The sequence below is a fragment of the Phoxinus phoxinus genome, assembly GCF_949152265.1.
Source record: "Phoxinus phoxinus genome assembly, chromosome: 6".
NCBI lineage: Eukaryota > Metazoa > Chordata > Actinopteri > Cypriniformes > Leuciscidae > Phoxinus > Phoxinus phoxinus.
The window spans coordinates 30,690,409-30,715,140 of record NC_136881.1 but is presented as its reverse complement, the minus strand read 5'-3'; the positions used below and the strand labels follow the sequence as shown (position 1 = coordinate 30,715,140).

Sequence of the window (24,732 nt, the reverse complement as noted above, 5' to 3'; positions counted from 1 at the left end):
GAAGGACAAGCGGAAGTATGTCGCGTTTACCGTAATACATAAACAACGAGCGACGATTTTAACATGCGTCACTGACACAAACATTAATTGTTTATCTCCTCGTTTACAATTATTTATGCAATTAAACTGCAGTAATAAACTATATAATGCATTTTAGGACGCATTATGAGAGTATATTTTAGTCAGACGTAGGAACTGGACACAATACGATCATGTATGTACTTGATAAATTACGGTAAATTTCCCCGATGTACAAAGAACAACCGGAAGCAATTGTCAACAGAACGTTAGGGAGGGACGTTCACTCGTAGTAAACCCCATACTAACGTCCACACAATCATAACAACATCGTAGTGTAGTTTTGTCAACATGACAGAGATCTTCTCCTCTCTGTATGGTCAGCCTGATTCCCAGGGTCCATCAGGACCATCTGCGCTGGGCTTTGGATCTGGGAAACCTCAGGTACCCCAAAACATGGGCCCGATGTGTTTCCCGCATCAGATGGTGGATGAAGGGGGTCCGATCAGAAAACCCTCCGCGATGAACGAGCCCTTCTACCTGCTGCGAGAACTGCCCAGTGAGCACCTCTTTTGTGTTTTTAATTTTCGGTATAACTGTTAGTAAGTTATTGATTTCGTAGTAATTAAACGTATATGTAATAAAGCAGTGTCAGTGTCAGTAGCCGCGTTTCCATTACAGATTTGCGCAAATGTTTTGCGCTTTTATCTAAATATCGATACAAAACTATTGCGAAATGACGGCGTTTCCATTAACCGATGTTATGCGACTAAAACGTCCTTTTTTCTCTCGCGATAATGTCATTCTAAAAATCACGGCAGCGGACGTTGGTTTATATAATCTCACAGCCACCGCATTAGACATTATTATTATTAATGGAGGGAGACGTACGTGTTATCCAAGCATTAATGGCAGGGAAAGACCCTTATATTCCAAACGAAATATAAGGAGTTTCTGGGTGTTTCACCCTCATTTCTGCGCTGAGGTTTTGATTGTGGCATTTCTTTGAAGTTTAGAATCCAGTATTCCTATAGGCTAATTATTGTTTCTTTTATGAATTTAATAAAGAACTCTGTCTCCTATTCCAAACGATCCATGTAGGCTACTTTTGTGTCCATTCGTTTTTTCCTTTTTAAACCCGTAATTTGAAAACGAAAAATAAACGGTTGTCTTTTTAAAACGCAAAGTTGAACACCACAATTTTAATTTGAACTGGCTACACCAACTGCTGCGCAAAAAAGTAAATATCGACGAATTTTCAGATGTTTGTTTAATGACTTTTTTCCACTTTATTAAACATGTAAAATATTCACAAATTAATATGGAAAACTTGTCGATTTTACTGGTTTTCTAAGGCCAAATTAGAACCTGGAATTGACATTTTCCCGCAGTGCTGAAGAGCCATTAATATTATTAAACTATTGTTTTCTAACTCGGCTAAAAACATCTCCATCTCCGCTGTTAAGCAGATGCTCTTTTAGAGAGAAATGCACCTTTCATACGGATTACTTAATCAGAACAAAATGTATTAGCTTTCGATTCGAATTTGTTCGTTTTAAAGTGGACATTTCAAGCTTTAGCCTACATAGGCTATATTTTGTTTCAGTTCTCGCGCTCCAGTTCACGGAGATCATGAAAACGCGCCTGATTGTTTTATTTTATTTTACAAAAGCACAACATTTTCTTGTTATTGTTTACACAAATAAAAGTAGTTACAAATAATGTATTATTATTTTCTGTATGACCAGAAATTATAGAGTAGGCTATATTAAGTTGTTTCACTGTTAATAGGAAAATGTTCACGCCCGCGCCTCCGTGCCATGTAGTGCGCGCTCCACACTCCACACATACCCTTAGATATGCGTCAAAATATTGTGTTTATTTGTGATAATCTCAGCTCTGTATTATTATTGTCTAACCCGTATTATGAATGACATTTGACGAATTGCTTTGTTCCTTTTTTGGATAAAAGCGTCATCTAAATATGTAGCCTAGTAAATGTTATAATAATGATGATAATTATTATTATTTGCGTACATGGACCCCAAACACACCGCGTCTTCTAAGTCAGGTGACTGTAAATGCGCAAAAACTGTTTCCATTGCAGTTTTGCGAAATATTCCTTTTTCGAATTGGCTGAAAAACCTCCTCATGCGAGCGTAAAAACTTTTTTGCGATAAACGAGAGTTTTTGCGAAATTGACGTGTTTCCATTGAGCGTATTTTCAATTCGCAATTTCAATTTGCGCAATTTGAAGGGTAATGGAAACGCGGCTAGTGTCAATGCCGTTGTACAATGATTGTATGGTAAGAATACCGGGGTACCAAGTCCACATAGCATTGGCTTACATTGGTACGTTTAGGTAGGCTACTGTACTTACTGTTCCATGGTAACGTTAATTATTATAGCATAGTGAGCTATGCCGTGGTTCTGCTAATAATACCTTTATTAATACCATCATCAACACACATGCACAATGATGGTATGAGTACTTGTGTATGAAATATATGTAATTTCATATAAGACCCTTAATATAAACGAGCCTGGTAACAATAGTTAGCAGCTGAGATAATTAAATTAAAGCCTATTGCATATAATTTTGTTATGGTTTTGTTGTAGTAACAATAGGCACTGTATATAGATCAATTGTTCTAATCCAGGGGTCCAAGGTCCACTAGAGGGCCTCAGCTAACCAAGGGGGTCTCAAGATGACTTAAAATAAGACAGAAAACGTTAAAATAAGCTAAAACAACAAGTAATCAATATATTTATAATTATAATTAAGCCTTCAACAACTGTTTTTTTTTCTTTCTATGAAGAATCAGGATTATCACGGTCGTGAGAAACCTTGATATATGAGGAAGCCTTATTTTAAAGGTTTGATTTCTAGACCTGTTAAAGTCATGTAAATTAATATAATCTATAATGTAATTTTTATAATGAATATACACTATGTATCATTTCTCTAGTTACAAAGTCTAAAATATTTTATCGGGTAGAAATTGTAGGTAAAAAAAAAAGAAGTTTTAAATCCTTTTCCTTATCCGGTAAATCTCAAACGACTGGAAAAGTCATGTAAATTCATTGGTTAAAAAGAGTTAGATCCCTACAAAGCTCCTAAAGGGACATGGTGAAGGAAAACAAACATGAGATGGGAGGGAAATTATTTGTCAGTGCTCTGTGAACCTGTTATATCTTCTTGACAGTGGAGAATGAGCTGACGGGACACACTAATCTCATCACACACTACAACCTGGAGCACGCTTATAACAAGTTCTGCGGAAAGAAGGTGAAGGAGAAACTCAGCAATTTTCTTCCAGAGCTTCCTGGTGCGTGTGCATATTTTCACCATACTTTCACGATTCTAGAGCAGTTCTCGAAAAATATTCCAGTAGGGAAAAAAGGAACACAGTAGTATACACTTGACTTCACATATAACCACACCCGGCCTGGGTTAAGCTAGTGCCTGTGTTGAAACTACATTGTTTTTGCATCCTTCTGGACTCCAGGTATGATTGACAGCCCAGGCATTCAGGACAACAGCTCTCTGCGCTCTCTCATTGAGAAGCCGCCAGTGTGCAACAACTCTTTCAGTCCTCTCACTGGGGTCATGCTCACCGGCTTCAGGCTACACACTGGCCCTGTAAGTGTCTGTGTGTGTGTGTGCGTGTGTGTGTGTGTGAGAGAGACAAAAGAAGGACTTTGAATTTAGGGAGGCTTGTGTAACTGATGTTACTCTGAGGATTGTTGGTTGCGAATGGTCAATCATACCCGTGGGTCAATCATATATTGCTGTTTTTTACATGCATGTTTTATGTGTCTCTTTCTCCTGCCAAAGTTGCCAGAGCAATACAGACTGATGCACATTCAACCGCCGAAGAAGAAGAACAAACACAAACATAAACATCATCGGCCTCAGGATCCTTTACCACCAGGTCACCGTCACACACAAAACACACAAAGAGATGACCATGTGCTTTCTTACGTATTGACTGTTAGCCGTACTTCTTTACCACAGAAACTCCATCAGATTCAGACCATAAGAAGAAGAAGAAAAAGAAGGACGATGATCCGGACAGAAAGAAAAAGAAGAAAGATAAAAAGAAAAAGAAGGTTAATTGGAGTTGTTACACACTTTGCATGAAAATACATGTTACAAATGGACTTATTTTATAGTTTTCTACATTCAAAAGTTGAGTTAAAAAAGAGTCAAGGTTACATTTATTTGATCAAAAATACAGTAAAAAAGGTAATATAGTGAAATATTATAACCATTTTAAATAATTTTCTATACTTAAATATATATTAGAATGTAATTTATTCCTGTGATGGTAAAGCTGAATTTTCAGCATCATTACTCCAGTCTTCAGTGTCACATGATCCTACAGAAATCAGTCTAATATGCTGATTTGCTGCTCAAGAAACATTATTATCAATGTTGAAAACAGTTTTTATTTGTGGAAAGCGCGATACATTTTGTTTAGGATTCTTTAATGAATACAAAGTTCACCAGAATGGCATTTTTAGTAACATAAATGTCTTTACTGTCACTTTTGAACAATTTAACAAGTCTTTATAAAAAACTTACTAAGCCTCAACTTTTGAACTGTAGTGTAAGTTTTTGATTTGTTCATACATTAATAATTAAATTGTGATTAACAATACAGATATCTTCCAATAAATATAAAAAAACACAATTTTATTTCTATTATTATTGTATTATTTGCCTGTTTTCAGAATCGCCATAGTCCTGATCACCCAGGCATGACTGGAGCTCAGCCCAGCGGCAGCAGTTTGAGATAAGAACTTCCTTGATGGCAGAAAAACCAGGAACTAAAGGACTTAAAGTCATGCACAAGCTGGAAAATTGTGCCTTAAAGATAGGGTAGGTCAGAATTGTCTAAAAAACTTTTATTCAAATTTGTTTAAACTGTCTTTATATACCAATACATAATTAAAATGCAAGTACTCTGAAATAGAGAGTATAAAAAACTGAGTGACTCTAGTGTATTTAATCTTCAATAAACACAGCTCATTAATTCCATTCAGTCCCACCTAAAAACGGGTGCGCGACTGCGCGCACGTGGGCAGAGCCAGTAATAGCGGCGGTAGTCATGGCGACGGAGAGTGACAGTCGCGCAAGCCAATCACTCGTTTCGTCCCGAATGGAATTAATGAGCTGTGTTTTTTGAAGATTAAATACACTATAGTCACTCAATTTTTATACTCTCTTTTTCAAAGTACTTACATTTTAATTATGTATTGGTATATAACAGTTTAAGCCAATTTGAAAAAAAGTTCTTTAGACAATTCTTACCTACACAACCTTTAATGGGCCAGTTCCAGTGAGAGTCAGATTTGTGTTTATATATGTGTCAGAGTATATTGTTACATAATTTACCTGATAAAGCATCATATCTGTTGCATTTGTAAGTGTCTAAGTGCCTCTGTATCTATTTATGAGATTGATGAATAATGGAACATTTTTCTTTCAATTTTTTTAAAACCTTTTTTACTAATAAAACACGATCAGCCGAGAATGGGCTGATTTTTGTGACAAAATCTTTGTATTTATTATATTTTTCCCGTCCTTCAGGCATATTTACAGTCACGAGCACAATGCAAGCACTAGAATCATTGAAACTTTTGAGCACATGATCACAGCTCTGTAACATACAGAACAGTACTTTTGAAACAAATAATATAGTGCAATACCGGCATCTGCAATAAAAACACTCCTTTGTATTTACCAGTTGTCACATAACGCTGAATGTCCATCAAGTTTAGTGAGAGCAGGGTGGGATAAAATGCTATTGAGAACCTACAATGAAAAGATCTTCTCAAGACCACAGGTTTAAAATGAAAATGATCCATGTCAAGGTAAAGTGAGCGTTACATGAAACCCTGCCTCATTTACTGCCCTGAGTCTTGATGGGAGATTAGTTTTACCCGTATAGCAAAATTCCACTAAATGACAAACATTATTTAAAAAATTGTGACTTCATACTAGTGAATTTGAATATGTCTGTGACCTGCACATACATACTGATGATTATATCATGGTGGAATACGAGTTTACAGTCTGACTGAGACATGAAGGTCAAGTTTCCTTCTGAAAGTATCTCAGCAAGTTGCATCAAGTTTTTCTGAAAAGATTGTTAAACACAAAATGATTGTCTTTGGTATAACATTCACTGATAAATTATGCACAATAACACTGCGAACAAGTAGATTTTGATTTCATAATGTCGACATTCAACCCCTCCTTGTTGTTTTACTACCATTTTCCTGGACATTTTAAAGTGTCAATGTAATAATAATGATAGAAAACAGTGTTTACGCAGCCAAACGACATATTTTAGGCGCTAGCATAATGTTTTTTTTTATGTTTGGTGCAACCACAAAATACTGTGATAGTTAACCTTAAAAGACTTAAAAGTCTCACCAACAAAATGCTAAGTGTTTCATCCTTTCATTTTGTCTGTTAATTTCCACTACAAGTCAACAACGTAGAGCGGGTGATAATAAAAGCCTTGAAAATGCATCCTGCACAGTCACACAGTCAAAGCCTTGGCTGATACTTTAAATTGCACTTTCACTTGATTTTTTTCAGTTTGATATTTGTCAGGTCACTACATTGACTGAACAGGAAGCCTAATAATGCAGTTTCTGAAAAGCAATGGAGCAATAACTGTCATAATTTAGGTCTATAATTCAAATACATCTCTCTAATAAATGTTTTCCAGCTCAGACGTTCCCGTTGGTTTGGTATTTTGAAGACTCAGTTGTTTGGTTGAGGCTGACGCTCTCCTGCGCCAGTGATAGACTATCGCGCGCTGCCTTCTCCTTCATAAGTTGTCTCCGATGGTAGAAGAGGTATCCTGGCAGCAAGAATCCAACCAATGAGAACAGAAGCAGGCCCAAGTTGATCTGTTAATTCAAAAAGTGTCATGTTTGGTACTTTGGTATGTATATATATACTGTACATATTTGTCACACACTTGAATGGTGTCTCACCCAGTAAGGATCGCCCTTCAATGGTCCCACCATCCACATGAAGAGTGGTTGTTGCAGGAGTGCAAACACAGCACTAACCATGGACTGCAAGCCCGTCAGAGTGCCAAAGTGATTGGTTGGGTAGCTAGATACACAAATAAACAGCTTGAAGATAAAACAAATAGCAAATATTGTTCATATTTTGACAGTAAGTTTAAAAATACAACCTAAAACTTAACAAAAACTATATATATGTGTGTGTGTGTGTGTGTGTGTGTGTGTGTGTGTGTGTGTGTGTGTGTGTGTGTGTGTGTGTGTGACCCTGGATCACAAAACCAGTCATAAGTCGCACGGGTATATTTGTGGCAATAACCAACAATATAGTGTATGTCAAAATTATCGATTTTTATTTTATGCCAAAAATCATTAGGATATTAAGTCAATTTAATGTTGCTGCATTTCCTACTGTAAATTTATAAACTTTTTTTTTTTTTTTATATTTAAAAAAACTTAATTTATTTTTCTTTTTTTAATTTATATATATATTTTTTAATTTATATATTTTTTATTTATTTATATTAAACTCTATACTTTATACATTTATTTTTGTGAGTGAATGCAGCACAATCGTGAACATAAATGGACAACTTTAAAGGCGATTTTCTCAATGGTTAATTTTTTTTGCACCCTCAGATTCCAGATTTTCAAATAGTTGTATCTCGGTCAAATATACACAGATGGAAATCTTATATATTCAGCTTTCAGATTATGTATAAATCTCAAGTTCAAAAAAATTGACTCATGTGACTGGTTTTGTGGTCCAGTCCACAAAACCAGTTTGTGGTCCCATATATATCCTGCTTTTTAGCCTAATCTTCATGCGAGCATATTGTTGTTTGCGGCTCAAAAATCAAGTGGATTTTGATAAATAAAACTCACACAGCAGAATAAAGCCCACCACAGCAGGAGTGAATAAAACCTCGAACTGCAGTGTGAAGAATAAAAGACACCACCTGTAACAATATATAACAATATATCAAATCTGTAATTAAATAACATTCTTCAGGTTATATAAATTATATAAAATAATTAAATAGCATGTATAAAATAATTAAACAAAGTATAAATAAAATTAATATAAATTCAATAATATTTCTAAACAAATAAGCTCATTTGTGACAAATCTGTGTCTAACCTGTATGGGTAGATTGTCTATGAGGGAGATGATGCCGAAGATGACTAGCAGTGTATTAGTAAAGATGAAAGCTCTGATGGCGTTAGTGAGTTTTTGGATCTTTCTGTCCCTCTTTGGAGGCCCAGATGGACTGAAGAAAACAATGACAGGGAAAATTTAACCATATAACTGACACATACAAATAATTCAACATTTCACTCCTTCTTTTTCTCCACCTTCACCTTTTTTCTCCCTCAGCTGAATTCACCACGTCCTCACACTCCTTCATTCTCCAGTCCATGATGTAGCCAATCAGAGGACAGGACATCAGGCAGAGCAGCTGAAGAGTGCCAAAGATGGACGAGTAGAGACTCACTGTAACACACACACACACATGTTTGGTTTCCATGTTTTGTGGGGACTTTCCAAAGACGTAATGATTTTTATACTGTACAAACTGTATACTCTATCCCCTACCTCTAAACCTACCTCTAAACCTACCCATCACAGAAAACTGTCTGCATTTTTTCCCAAAAAACTTTTAAAACTTAGTATGATTTATAAGCTGTTTTCTTCATGTCGACCAAAAAATGTCCTGTCATTCTGTCATTGAATGTCATTGTGACATTCTGTCACAAACAACACACACACAGACACACACACACACACACACATAAGCTCTTTGAATCTCAGAATAAGGTCTCCATAAAATACTGATATTATACTCGCTGATACTTTTACTGACACATTGCATTAGTCATCAATGTATTAAACCAAATAAATGATACTAGACCTTTTCTCGGAAATAATTTAACTTTTCTGAGACATTTTTAAACTTTTATCAGCTGGTATCAAGGTCAACAAACTTTTTTTGTGAGTGAAATGTCTCACTTGAAAAGTGTCCTTCAAAAATAATGACTATCTGGTTTGATATTTTATAATCTACTAGTGCAATATCATTCATACATTAAGCGTGTCGTAAGTGTCCAAATTCTTTGTAGGGCCACTGTTTGTTCCTAAACCAAAAGAAACGTATCTTGTTTAGGTGAAAATAACAGGATTTTTCTTACCTTGTTCCTCTGTCACCTTCTCCAACTCCTCTGAGGCTAAAACAGACACAAACAGGCGGTGAAAAATAGTGAAATATAAAACTGTTTACTACCCACTTACAAACACCCACCCACTAACACATGCTTCTGCAAAACTATAGCATAATTTGATAATTACATTTACCCATCTGCTCTCGAGCAAAGTTACATAAACACATTAAAAGAGCAAATCTTTTAATTTCACATTTTTCAATTTCATTAAAACAAATGACTCAAACATTTAGCTGATGCTCACGGTTAGGGTCACCATGGGTAACCAGGAACTCCAACATCTTATTCATGGCACCCATGAAAAAAATGACACGGAGCTGGGTCATCGCCATCGTGATGATACTCCACAGGAAGATCGGTGAGCACACAGAGCGACGGAAGGGAGGCGCTCCTGCTGTCCCACAAACAAGATCATTTTATTATCGATGTCCTAATTCTTTGTCATTTTTGCAGACAGTGTGTTTGTGAGACGTACCCTGGTTCTCTGCAACTGTTCCATCGCTGAGTGCTTCATCAGTAGCTTGTTTTTTAGTCACCTCTTGCTCTTTAAGACTCACATCAGTGTCAGTCATCTCATCGTCCACTACCTTACCTCTCACCATTGTACTATGAAATAAAAATAAATTTGACATTAATAGACACAATTATTTGTGTATATCTTGTGTAGCTAATATATACAGTCAAATAAAAAAATAGTGGGTGCAGGACACTATAGTTCATTTATTTATTTAAGTGAGGATAGCAAAAGTAAACGCTGACATATTATTCCCAAAAATTCTTCATACAGTGGACTACCAGTAAAATTTATAAAAATTTGGGGCCAAAAATTATTCAGACACTTTGACCTGGCCATGGCTTGCTGAAGTGTTTATTCTTTAATTGCTAATGCAAACTTTTTACACCACAGACTGAACAAAATTAAGCATTGCTTGATAATTGGTTGAGCTGAATTGCTATTATATAATTGTGTACTTATATTTAACAGCTGACAACTGACAGCTATTCAACCTAATTCATTTTGTGAGACAGTCTAACAGAATGATGGCCAACACCAGTGAAATATCAACCAGTTCTTGTCATATTTTATTACCATTTTCTAAACTATAGTGAATAAACTGTGATAATGTGAGACATGTTGAAGGTGTCTGAATAAATGTTGGTTTGACATTCTTCTGTTCTCCTTCTAATACACTGATTCGGTCTTCTCAGGATTCTTTGATAAACAGAAAGTTTAAGAGAACAGCATTTATTTGAAATAGAAACCTTTTGTAACATTATAAAAGTCTTTACTGTCACTGTTGATCAATTTAATACATCCTTGCTGAATAAAAGTATCAATTCCTTTAAAACAAATCTAACTGACTCCAAACTTTGAATGGTAATATATACACACATTTTGAAATGAAATGAAATGGTATTTTATTTACATTACTGTTCCCCATGTACATACTATGTACTTAGAGCAATTACAATAACTGGGTAATAACTAGGTACTAACACTGACCCTACCCCTAAAACTAACCTTAACCCATGTAGTTACCTTACATTACAAGTACTTTATTGGGTAACTACACTGTAAGTACACATAAGTACTGTAAAATAAAGTGTAAACTGTTATACATAGGTGTGATGTTTAGATGTCTGAATATTTTGGGGCATTAGGCATATAGTGTATCTATTTGACAAGTACTGACTTGTATCTGATGTCCTCAGGGGCAGGAAAAGATTCTCCCGGCCAATTAATAAAGCAGTTGAGGAAGACGAAGCAGGCGAACCCGGCCCACATCCAGAAGATCACAGAAAATGATACGCCCACATCATAGATCAGCTAAAGGCCAAGACAGAGAGAGGACATGTTGGTTTAAATGCTGTGTTGCGGGAGAAAAGTCTTTGAGCATAATGTCTAAATACTTTGTGTTTTGTGTTGTTCAAGCGTTGTTTGTACATTACCTTGACTCCTGGGAAGGTGACCGCAGAGGAGGCATAGGAGCCAATCATGAGAGAAAGAATCGTAGAGCGCACATTTCCAAACATATTCGGCAACTGAGAAAATCCATCAAGAAGAGAGAATCATGAATGAATGTGATGTATTCAAACTGTAGTGTTTGTCTGTTGCCACTAGAGAGCATCATGAGCTAGACATTTGAAATAGCCTCACAACATGTGAAGACTAACAGCAGCTCTCTGTACCATCTCAAGATTTACACTGTTTATGTGGGTGTTTGCTACTGCTTATACAAGTAGACACAAGATACAAGTAGAGTAAAAGTTTGATGATGATTTGTACATAACAAAAATAAAAAATGATAAGCTATGCAATTTATTTATTATTATTTAAATTATATAAATATTATATATAATTATATTTAATATATAATTATGTGTGGTACATTAAATAAATAAATACATTTTATTTATTTAATAGTTCTATATAATTGGTACATATAATTATATATTATAAAACCCAATTATATTGTATTTTATCATATTATTGTATTTATGTATTTATTATTATTGTAATTATTTAATATGTACAAAATAAATAAATAAATGTGTACACAATTACAAGAGTGATTTAATAAAATATATGGCATAAATGTTTTCAAATGTGTTGCAGTCATTTGTTATTTATCAACCATTCTGTCCATTTTCCTTTCTAATTTTAAATCAAAAGTTCCCTGATTTATTTGATTCACTTAGTATATCATAATACGTTTGTGGGTATTATGAAGCACAGGTATCAACAGCCATAATAAAATGCTGACCTAAGTATTATTCCTGTGCTACTGTGCCAACAATGCTCTAACACTGATTGTTTAACAATCAGATAAACACACACACACACACACACACACACACACACACACACACACACACACACACACACACACACACACACACACACACACACACACACACACACACACACACACACACGTCCTGAATTGAACTTAGATAAAGACCTGAATCATGTTCAATTAATACGGGCCATAAAATCTGAATGTATAATATAAAAGTAGCAAAGTGCTGCTTAAAAAGTTTCAGATAGAGTATACAGTAGCATGCCACACTGAAGGACATGTCAGCTTCCTGAAAGTATTTAATTACTGACTATTTATACGCTAAAATAGTGGGGTTATTTTTAAGAGCTGGTAATGAACTGTTTCTCATTGACAGCCTCTTGCCATGCCACTTGTTTGTGTTTGTCTCAGTTTAAATAGGGTTTGGTGTGTGTGTTTGTGTTTGTGTGTGTGTGTGTGTGTGTGTGTGTGTGTGTGTGTGTGTGTGTGTGTGTGTGTGTGTGTGTGTGTGTGTGTGTGTGTGTGTGTGTTTGTGTGTGTGTGTGTGTGTGTGTGTGTGTGTGTGTGTGTGTGTGTGCGTGTGTGTGTGTGTGTGTGTGCGTGCGCGTGTGCGTGTGCCAGTATGAAACTATGAAATTTCACAGCCAGGACATGCCAGCAGTAAATTCACAAAGATCACAGAGAGAGGATATGGGACAGAGAGAGCTGGGTGGAAGAGTTCAGTGACGTTGATAAGCTAGAAGGGAACATTGTGGCAATGTTTGCATGTCTATAAGACCAAATGATCTAATTGGCAAATAATCTGGCACATATACAAGTCACACACAGTTTTACAAAGCTACCAAGAAACAAACTCTTTTCCCCCTCAAATCTAACCCAGATGAATTAAATCAATTCCCGTCATACATTTTTGCTTGTTGAATATGCTGTTGTACTCAGAACTACTTTGTATTATGGAAGTAAAATGAGAAAAAATACCCACATGCATGAAGTGAATTACGAAATATAAGATTATTTCTCCTGTATGGTCCATTTATATATGGTAGGTTCCGGAAGGTTTGTTTTACACAGTTATTCTTGGTATGGTTCAAACAAGGGGGACACAAGCGCGTGAGAGAAAGCAAGGGCAGTGGTTGTTAATGTGTGCTGTGTTGGGAGAAGGTGGGCTTGGCGGAGTTGAGGGCGTGAAGTCGGATCTGTGCTGTGATTGGCTGATCAGCATGATGAAATGTAGAGTGAGGGGATGGAAAACATGTGCAGCACTGAAGTGACATGCACATCAAAAAATACAACAAACACGTGGTTTGATAGTGTGTTATGAGGAGCAGTTTTCATATGTGTTTAAAGACCAGATCAGAATATTAGATCTGAAGGATCGTGGGACACTGAAGACTGGAGTAATGATGCTGAAAATTGAGATTTGCTGAATACATTAATATATTGAAATAGAAAAAGTTATTTTAACTTGTAATAATACAGTATTTCACAATATTCCTGTTTTTTGTTTTGTTTTGTTTTTAAATGCAGCCATGGTGAGCATACCATACCTCTTTCAAGATCATTAAAAAGTCTTAATTATTCTAAACTTTTGACCAGTTGTGTACACACATATACACATTTAAACACCAATACAGCATCAAGTGTCAACATGATCTCCACCCACTAACAGAGTTCATGATATAATCATGTACACAAACACATTCAAACTCGGCCTCAGAATATAGAACAGCTCGAATGGCAACTTTGCATAGTTATCATTACGATAGTTATCTTGGGTTTATACAGTGTAAGAACTGAATTGATGTAAGATTGCTATAAGTCAGTCTAAATTGTATCTATTTAGTCAGTCAATTGTGTATTTTTTTCTCCACAGAATAGATTGTGTGTAATCTATGTCTATATCTATGAACATGTGTGAATGTGTCTTACTGTTAGTGAAGTGAAGGTTAGACAGATTCCTCCAAACCCATTCATGGAGACAGCAAGAAATATGAGAGCTGATAACACTGAGGGGAAAACAGAGACAATGCTATATTACTTAAAACATAAAAAAAATACAGAATCACCATTATAGACCTGTGAAATTATTTAGCAATAAAGACATTAGACATAAGACATATATATGTATATATATATATATATATATATATACATTATTATTATTATTTCTATGGTATATGTTTTATGTGCATTATACGTTGGTTCTGAATGTTCATTTAACAATAAAATAAGCATAAATAAACATTACTACATACTGACCTTTTGGATCATACGATGCGACTGCAATCAAAGCCATGGACAATGCAAAACATGAACTACAAGAGTCATAAAAACAGAGAATTGGAGGAAGTGACCATGATGTGGGTTACAGGGCAATAGTGATAAATAGTGATGGATATTCATATATATAATTTCATGTTCACATGATGCAGACGCGCTGCAGATGAACGCCTTTAAACTTAAAGTCAAGCCAACATTCAGCATTAGTTTTGAGGAACTTTTCAAGTTTTACACTGATATCTGTGTGTCTCTCACCTCCCAAACAATCTGATAGGACGTGGCCCAAACTTGTCCATCAGGATACCTAGTGGCAGAGTGGCTGCGCTGATGATGAACGAGCCAATCGTAAAGCCCAGATTCAGAATCTCCTCCTGTTCAATACAGCTCAGCCAGACCGGCCGCTCCGTCAAACTCGCGTTAGCGTGACTCTCTGTGACATTCTCTAATAGTATCAGAGGAAGACATAGACAGTCAAACACTTTAAAGCTCTGCATGTTGCTGTCTCCTATACCTGCTAGTATAGTCTAATTATGTACCTGAACACAGGTGTGAGTAGAAGCCCTCGTTCTTCAGCATGATAAGAAGGGAACCCCAACCCAACAATACGGCAGAGAAGAGCAGGTTTTCAATGATTGACGTGACGGCCATCCACCAGCGCCTCCTGTAGGCCTGCGAGAGTGACGGAGCCATTGCACTGGAGAATCAAACAAACCACATGATCCCACAAGTTCACATGATTCATTTTAATACGACAATTCAATACTGCACATTGAGAACAGGACTGTCCTTAAGTGTTCGACATTTGAACACTTTCACTACAACCCCATTTCCAGAAAAGTTTCATTTTGTAAAATGCAATAAAATCATTCTCTCATTCTCTTTAACCTTTGTTTAACTGATAATACAAAGAAAAGATTTCAATGTTTTCACTGGACAGCTTAACTGTATTTTGCAAATGCATTGTACAAAATTATATGATCAATAAGTTATGACAAAATATGTTTTTACATTGCTTTAACTCATCAAAATAAGTTAAGCTTTTTTATAAGTTATACAAGATTCAATTAGTTTTTTAAAGTGTTTAATGTAATTTAAGTTGAAATGACAAAAGTTGATTGTACTTAAAAATTGAAGGCAGCAACTTTTGCTTTTACAGTGTATAAACAAACACACTCCAAAAATGTTGGGACAGAGGCATGTTTACCATGTGTCACATCACCTTTCATTTTAATTACACTTTTAAATCTTTTTTTTTTTTGCCCAATATCGCCTGATACAAGTCAGCTGCTCAACAGTCTGTGTTCGTGTTGTCTGATTCTCCTTTTTATGATGGGCCATAGATTTTCAATAAGAAATCTGGACTGCAGACGGGCAGCCAATCACATCCACTCTACAGTGTACAGAGTGTCTAGAAATCACTCTATTTTAGCATGTGCAGAATGAGGCCTGGCATTGTCTTGCTTCCCAGGATAGATGTCACCCTGAAGGCAGTTTATGTCTCTGTACAATCCTATGCCTCCACAACAGTTGTACCTTCACACACATGCAAGTCACCCATGACATTTGCACTGATGCACTTCCATACCATGTCAGATGTTTTCTTTTGTACCTGTTGCTGATGAAAGTCTGGATGGTCCCTTTTATCTTTGGGACTGAGAACTCAATATCGTTTTTTCCCCAAAACAAGCTGAAGCATAGACTCATCTGACCACAGAACACATTTCCACTGTGTTTTAGACCATCAGAGAACTCGGCAGCATCTCTGCAAAGAACTGATGTATAGCTATCTCCGTGCGTAACAGGGATTCAAGTGGCATTCCTTGATGCAGACTGTTAAGTGACAATGGACAATGGCACATGTGGCTGTATTTAACACAGTAGCATGACGGTTTCTCATGCAGTGCCATCTGAGGGCTCAAACACATTCAACAAAGGTTTACTGACTTGCCCTACATGTACTGAGATTTCTCTGGATTCCCAGAATCTTTTCACAATATTAAGTCTGGTAGAAGGTGAAACATTTTTTCGATTGTTTGACAATTCTCTCTCATATTTGGAACAAAGTGATGAGCCATGAACCTCGCTTGCAAAGACAGAGAAGATTATTTTATAGCCAATCACGATACCTTCACCTATTATTCACCTGCTACTTGTGGACCGTTTCAAAACAGTTTAACTTGGATGGATTCATTTTTTCACTTGCCTCTGTCCCAACATTTTTGGAGTGTGTTGCAGCCATCAAAATCAAAATTTGTTTATTACAAAGTTGGTCTGTGAGAACTTTGGAGATCTTTTCTTTGTACTTTTGTCAGTAAAATAAAAGGTTCAAGAGAATGAACAAATCACAGATTCTTGATTTTACAGGATTTTACTAAATCTCCCAACTTTTCTGGAAAAAGGGGCTGCATATACCATAAGTTTAAATTTGTAAAATTTACTTAATTTGCATCTGCTTAAGTACATGAATCATTTTCATTTCCTGTTCTGTAAGTGGATGAATAAATCTAGATCCAATCAGACAAAGAGATGTTTTAATATAACATCATCCACGTGTAGTTTATTTACTACTCTGCTTAATGCTTAATTAAAGTAAACGTAATTCCTTTTTTATATTTTATTCCAGAAAAATCAATAAGCAAATGTTTAGTAAAAGGCCAACAACAGTTCAAATCCATATTAATCCTTTTATTTTTTTAGTATTGAGTAGGCATAACAAAATTAATTAGACCAAACATACTGTACAAGATGAGAACAAGTTTATTTAAACGACAACAAAAAAGGATTGAGTGTACCTGTATGAGTTACACCCAATTTTACACTTTCTCCAAGTCTTTAGTGATCTACCCTTTTATACCCTATTTGCCTAAAGTTTTACACAAAACATTCATTAAAATAAACAGCCTGTATCTTAGACTCATTCATGCCAGAATGTGAACAGAAGACCACAAATGTGAATTTAAGCAAGTATGAATAGACACCTTTCGCACCAAGAACCAGCACTCATTGACTAAATGAGAAAACTGGTCACAAGACCATTTCATTCACTATTACTTGTATGTGAACAGCAGAAATTAGAAGAATTCAGGGGGGGCATGAGAAACAGAACTGTTACAAGTTTATGTCAGTACTTGTCCTCTTTGTTCAGCACATTCTTGAACAGCACACGCCTATCTTGCTAAATGAAATGGGAGACTGCGATTTAGGACGAAGTTCAAGTGTCTGTCTCCCAAATCATTGCAAACTGCGAGTTTACATGTGATTTATTTCTGTTTATGTACTGAATCTGAACTCAGCTTTTTATACTTGTCCTCATCATGGATACAAGAGGCTGAAGTATTTTTATTATCCATCGAGCACATGTCAACACACCCCCCTGACCTGTTGACACCAGAAATAGTCACAGACCTTCATGGCACACCATGAGCATCTTATCTGATTTCACCAACACATAGAATAATCATTACTATAACACTCATATGAACTTGGATCCTGTTGTACAGAATATCCAAACCAGATCATTACCATTAGCATGAGCAGTATTTTGTCAGAAAAAAAAAAATCTTATAACTTTTTTTTTGTGATAATCTCCAAGTCTAAATGTAAACAACAACAAAAATATATTTATTGAAGAAAAGAAGAAGAATTATTAAATGATGAACTGTTTCTGTATACATGTATATTCAGCGTACTAAAATATATCCTCCATTGCTCCATTCAAACAGAAAAAGCATGTGTTCCCTGTTAAGAGTTAATGCCTTTTAAAATAACTTAAGGATGCACATTTTACTGATATACAGCACATCTACAGACAAAAAGTTGCATTTTCAATTGTTTTAGTAAAAAGAAATGATGAGTCAAGTAAATTCTGAACAAGTTCATTGATGCCGTAACTTGTATTTATTTACATATATTTTTGACATGAAACACCACAAATATGTTGCAGAACCATGCAGTGATTCCAGCTCCGCTTTACATAAAGTGAGACCTGTTTAGTCTGATTCAAACCATTAGGATAAGTCAGTTGCTGAATTTGGAACCGCATTGCAAGTGTACAAACTCAGGAGTTACCGGGTTGAATCAGTCTGACGAATCCTTTGCTGAATGAACACACCGAATCTATCAACTGAATCAAAATATGACTCGCTTACTGTTGATGAGAAGCACAACTTGTATTCTTGTTGTAATTTATAGTCTTGACCTTGAATACAAATATTTTATTTCCCTGGGGCACACTGTAAAAGGGTTTCTCAGATTTTCCATGCTTGCTCTGGGATTACTAAATTGAATTGAATTCATTTTTCTTTTTTTTTCCATCTCATATTTTTTCCATCACAATGTCCCTTTAGGGTAGCCTGGTTCTACCAGACTCTCGTACATTTCATTTGTACAGAGAGTCTGGCCTCTCTCCATTGACAAGCGTTAACTTCCTTGAAGGCAGGTACTCTGTTGAAGTTTAAAACTATTGGATCTGCCCAGAGCCAATCTGATCTGCCATAACCAACCGCTAACGTTTGGTTGTGACGTATGACGACAAGTGCACAACCTTAACGTCATCGTTCTCAGCCACTCCCTATGTTCGCTGATTGGACCGGTAAAAAATTGATCGGAGAAAACCATAGACAGTATATAAGATGGACACAGCGACCCCATAGATTTCAACGGAGAAAAGTGAAGCCCATTTGATGCACTCACTTCCTGATCGCCAGGCGTACTGCGCAGGCTCAAACTGAGCTTGATGACGTAGATGTGACGTGAGCAATCTGTCTGACAGTTGTAGTCTTCTAGTAGCTGTGCCGAGAAAAATCTGAATCATTCCCTTTCGAATCTCGCAGAGAGCGTGAGTATTAGCTGTCCATGAGCTAGCAGCAGGAGCAACTTTATCACTCTCTATGGGCTTCTCCCTTGACTTTATTGGACTTTATGCCTCCACGTCCCCCCGATTGTTTGCGAGCTTCTCCGCCAGTCTATACGGTAATTTCTCTACAGTGCGACAGAGAGTCGCGTTGTTATAGCACAATCGTTAGCCTATTTTTACAAAAACGCTTCTACAGGGCCATAACGTAAGATACAAAGTAATGGAGCCTTTTATACATTGCTATGTTTCTTTAGAAATAAATAATGGACAAACGGAGTCTTTAGACGCCTCAGATGTAAAGCTATTCGCTGTCAAAGTGACGCCAAAATGAATGGGAGTCAATGGAATGCTAACAGCAGGCAGTGTTGGGGAAGTTACCTTTTAAAAAATGTTGTGTTTGCTCGTTACTCGTTACTTCTTAAAAAAGTCATCCGTTACTTTACTAAGTTACCCCTTTTGGAAAGTAACATTTTACATTACTCGTTACTTTTACGTTACTTTTATTGGCAGAACCCAATATCTGTTCCTAAATGCGTAGGCCTACATAAAGTTATACTATGAACTCTACCTATTGAAAAACTAGAAGAAGAAAAAACTAGAAAAAAATTTTAAATAGAAAAAACATTTTTGATTGTTTATTAATAAACAAGTGTTTTCTGTCAGTGTCGGCTGCGAAGATGAAGTTGACGATGCTGACTCTCGATCTTCGTAGTAGTGAACGCGCCAGAGAGAAATGCACATTTCATACGGATTACATGAGCAGAGAGTCTGTTTTCTTTCGTTTTGAATAGTTTTGTTTAAAAGTACACATTTCAAGCTTTCTATATATTTCTCAGGTATTTGAGGCAAGTAGCTTTTACGCTGAGTTTGGGTTTATTTATGAGGCGAGCTCAAGTTCACGAGAAGTCCTAATTATATTGCCTGCTATATTTACTTCTTATTTATTAAATCCAGGCAATTGGTTGATGAAACATTGATTAAAATTAAGATACAATTAATACAAAACGAAATTCACTTTAAAGAAAGGCTTTCTACAAAAACAAACTTAATGAAGTGGTCAAAATCATGTCTGCCCACTCCATTTGTCTCCCGATTGCGCATCTTATCTTACTTTTCATATAATCAACATAGATGAAATTAAAAAAAAATTATTTAATTAATCGTTTTCTTTAATGACTAGGTAACAACAAGGCCTACAGTACGGATAAATTTTATGTCGGAGCGGGATTTGAGTGAACGCCGTCTTACCGGTGAGCATGTGGGGGGAGAGGTACGATTTTCGAACAATCATCGAATATTATTTAGCTTGACATGCAAAATGAAATTTCTTGATTTTGCTTAATATTTGGTGTTTTAAATGCCAACCCTTTTTCATCCGGTGGGTAGTATTACTTTTGGTTTGCGCCGGGTTAGAATTAGAATTGACTGCTCTGCTACGCCTACCAGCCTCTCTCACGTACCGTGCAGAGCTTGTGACTATAGCAAGCGCGCAGCCGAGAAGATAGTGTCGCTGTCAAATATGTCCCTTGGAAAAGTAACGTTGTGGCGAATTGAAAAAGTAACTATGTTTCGTGACCAAATTTTCAGTAGTAGCGCGTTACACTACTTTTTACCCAAAAAAGTAGTTACGTTACTGTAACGCGTTACTTTGTAAAGCGTTAAACACAACACTGACAGCAGGTGATGTTCTGCTACAATGGCGGCCCCCGGGGAGGCTTAGTTTCCGGCGGATGGATTACCCCCTCGGAGAAAACCCAAGAATTTACCACAATCCTAGACGTAGTACTGAAGGAAAATGAAAATTGAGCGGAAGTACGTAGGAGGGCGGAGCAAGGCTACCTTTAGGGGCTCCTTACAAACGTTTTTTCCTAATTAACAATTAAAAAGTTTAACATGTGCAACCCCAGTTAACAGGGATCGAACTTAACGTTGTGTCAAGGTTCTCTTTCAAAGAACGTTCAGAAATATTGTTTTCATAGTTTAATACACGAACACAGAAAAACATTACTTTTGTTAGCTGGAGCGATTTATGAAGAAATGCTTCCACTCAAGAAGACAAGATGAACTGAGTCTCAAAAGGTCAAAAGCAGCCTTCCAAAGTAATGACGCTCACTCTTTTTCTCTTACACACACACACACACACACACACACACACACACACACACACACACAAACACAAGATCAAAGATTTCTGGTATTACCATCCTTGTGGGGACATTTTGTCCATAACGTAGGGGGCTTACCAAGACAGGACCACACACACACACACACACACACACACACACACACAAGCAAACAGCTGTTTCCTTCACACTGGCTGCAGTTTCTACCGCGTGCTCACTGGAAGAAGTGCCGCGTGCGCACTTCAGTTTCCTAAAGGAAAAAACACTGCGCGCACTTCAGATTGCCTCAGTTGTAAAAGGTCATAATTAATAAACTATAGCCTATTGTAATGTTCATTATTGCATTGGACTGTGTAATTTGATATGCTATTTTAAATAAATGTCATGAAATGAGAATACGCACGACCCTCAACACAATCTGATTACTAAAATATATAATTTAAAATGTAGCCTACAATTCAAGATAATAAAAAAACAATGAGCTATAAAGCAGTCAATTTAGTTTTTTATGCAAACTTTTCGTATGCCAAAAAACGCACCTTATAAAATGAACTGATAACGAGAAAATAAACTGTTGTCAGTCATGCAGGCTATTTAGCCAACAAATCTCTGTTTTTTATGTTTTGCAAAAACTGAGCATTGATTTATCAACTTGACTCTTAAAACAAGTTTCCAAAATCTTGGAAGCATGGAGAGAGTGAACTTACCACTGTGTTATGTACTGTTATTTATAGCAATGGCACGTGTCTGGTTTTCCTCAGTGTTGGTATCCTTTCCAAACCGTGGTGCTATAATTTTGCGTTTTTCTGTTCGTGCACTCCAGGTTGTAGACTTGCAAGTTTGTACAAACTAAAAAGGATAGGTCTATGTCAAGTTTCTTATGCCGTTTCTCTCTCCCTGCTCTTTTTGTCTATAAATGGCTCCCGGCATTGACCCTCCTCCCAACCTTTCCAAACGAAAACTCAATTTATGGATGTTTCCGAGAGAGCACACAAGACTGATTGTTAGTGTTCGTGTAGAAGCCTGATCATTCGCAGTGTCAGCGGCGCCCTCGTGTGGCCTTGCACATTTCTTGAAACCATCACTCACTTTCTCAAAACCTTAAACACAAAACCAAATTTTTAAACCACATTCACACAACATCTGACTCTTCTGCCAAAACAATTGCCTCAAAACCATTTTATCCGTGCTCAAAATCAAATGCTCTCAGATCATAGGCCTACACACAGCACAGCGATTCAATTATAAACACTACAGATCATTCATTAGACAGACACTACATAACAAAATGAAGAACACAGAATCCTGAGCATGCAGACAGAAAAAAGTACATTGTAGCAAAGTAAACAAATTTAGCAAATAGGCTACGTAAAAAAAGTATAGTAGGTTAATGACGACTAAATAAATTAATTGTATAGCCTACTGTATGCACTGAAAGTATAGTATTGTACTGAATATTGAATAGTAGGCCTATCGAATGTCATATTCGATGTCATATATAATGTCAGATAAACAGGTGGGTAATGAGGAAGTGAGTTCAGGTGTGAAGACACAAGGGATTCTGGGAATCAGAACCATGCTGGTGGCCAGGGCGGAGCAGGACGTGCAGGCGGCCAGGGCGGAGCAGGACGTGCAGGCGGCCAGGGCGGAGCAAGACGTGCAGGTGGCCAGGGCGGAGCAGGACGTGCAGGCGGCCAGGGCGGAGCAGGACGTGCAGGTGGCCAGGGCGGAGCAGGACGTGCAGGTGGCCAGGGCGGAGCAGGACGGGCAGGCGGCCATGGCGGTGTGGACCCTTCGGGCGGCCATGGCAGTGTGGACCCTTCGGGCGGCCACGGCGGTGAGGACCCTTCGGGCGGCCACGGCGAAGACCTTCCTTCGGGTGGTCCAGGCGGAAGCCTATAGCCCCACCCAAAAAAATACTTGGGGAGAGTGACAGGATTCGGAACCGGTAAACAAATTTAGCAAATAGGCTACGTAAAAAAAGTATAGTAGGTTAATGACGACTAAATAAATTAATTGTATAGCCTACTGTATGCACTGAAAGTATAGTATTGTACTGAATATTGAATAGTAGGCCTATCGAATGTCATATTCACCACTTGCATACTGTGAAAATACAGTGACCCAACTGCAAAAGCCAAAACGGTTACAGTAAAAAAAAAAACTCTAAATGAAAAGCATGTGACAGTAAAGTACTGTCAGATGAGTTGTGCAACTGCAAAATCAAAGTCAGTGAGATTTTATTCTGCTTCAACATCATGTCTTCATGCTGAGTCCAGTTGTCCACTGTAAAAAAAAAAAAAAAAATTCGGTTAAATTTACGGTAAAATACTGGCAGCTGTGGTTGCCAGAAATGTACCCTATAAAATACGGTAGCAACATTTTAGGTTTTACAGACTTTACCTAAAATGTACAGTAATAAACCGTATTTCATTATCTGATATAGTGTTCATTTACCGACCTATTGAAATATCTGTTTTGTACCATTGTAATATAGCCTGGCTCCGCCCTTCTACGTACTTCCTATGTAGCATAGTTATTTCAACAAAAATACATCAAATGTGAAGTGTCACGCAAGGATTTGTGGGAATGTCAATTTACGTTTTTTCACTGTAAATTATACGAGCTGTTCTTTTTCACTTTCAAAAACTATAAATTTAACGGTATTTTACAGTAATATTACTCAATTGTTCTCAATTGTTTACACACAAATAGTGGTACTTGAGACACAATGACCACAACATGTAACTCATGCACCAACCCCCTGAACCAATTCTGCTAAAATACAAGCACAATTCCTGCTTTACGCTCAATTTGCAGTTCTAAAACACACCTTTTCAAAACACTACTCACAATTCTCTGCATTTGGCACAATTTTCATGCAGAAAATCTCTTGTTTTCACAAGGAACACACTGCCATTCAAATATGCACACTGACTCATCACATGGGCAAACACACGTCACACAGTTTTACATTTACCAATCAGAGCTTTAGCATAAAAGGGCAACAGGTGAGCTGCTGAATGGAGCTGTAAGGGGTGTATGCCGGCGGAAGAAGAGGAGGACAGCAGAGGGCTTCAATGCAAGAGTTTAATTCCAAACGATAATCCAAAAAGGTATAAACAGGCAGATATAACCTCCACATACAACTAAATACAATTAACAGCTGACAAGGACAGACTGAACAGAGCAAACTAAATACAGACACAAATCACAGAGAATGAGGTGAGCACAGGTGACACGGATGAACAAGACGATAAACAGGTGGGTAATGAGGAAGTGAGTTCAGGTGTGAAGACACAAGGGATTCTGGGAATCAGAACCATGCTGGTGGCCAGGGCGGAGCAGGACGTGCAGGCGGCCAGGGCGGAGCAAGACGTGCAGG

General features: G+C 37.0%; 2 protein-coding genes across 3 annotated transcripts; one reads left to right on the top strand and one right to left on the bottom strand.

Moving 5' to 3' along the window:
• Positions 1–3: 3 nt before the first annotated feature.
• On the top strand, positions 4–5,580 carry med19b (mediator complex subunit 19b). Its single transcript, XM_079616632.1, has 6 exons — positions 4–577; positions 3,225–3,347; positions 3,528–3,661; positions 3,857–3,953; positions 4,037–4,131; positions 4,756–5,580. Exons 1-6 carry the CDS (start codon positions 370–372, stop codon positions 4,819–4,821), a joined length of 723 nt encoding a protein of 240 aa, XP_079472758.1. The 5' UTR covers positions 4–369; the 3' UTR covers positions 4,822–5,580.
• On the bottom strand, positions 5,521–22,400 carry slc43a1b (solute carrier family 43 member 1b). Of its 2 annotated transcripts, none has more exons than XM_079616606.1 (15): positions 22,055–22,391; positions 14,906–15,063; positions 14,625–14,811; positions 14,349–14,404; positions 14,019–14,095; positions 11,239–11,331; positions 10,983–11,116; positions 9,764–9,894; positions 9,533–9,682; positions 9,259–9,294; positions 8,431–8,563; positions 8,210–8,339; positions 7,954–8,027; positions 7,036–7,159; positions 5,521–6,948 (listed from the first exon to the last, which is right to left on the bottom strand). In XM_079616606.1, exons 2-15 carry the CDS (start codon positions 15,057–15,059, stop codon positions 6,766–6,768), a joined length of 1,662 nt encoding a protein of 553 aa, XP_079472732.1. In that variant the 5' UTR covers positions 15,060–15,063; positions 22,055–22,391; the 3' UTR covers positions 5,521–6,765. The 2 variants fall into 2 exon arrangements, with proteins under 2 accessions (XP_079472732.1, XP_079472733.1); XM_079616607.1 differs by having other exon boundaries at positions 5,550–6,948; positions 9,533–9,679; positions 22,055–22,400.
• Positions 22,401–24,732: the final 2,332 nt, after the last annotated feature.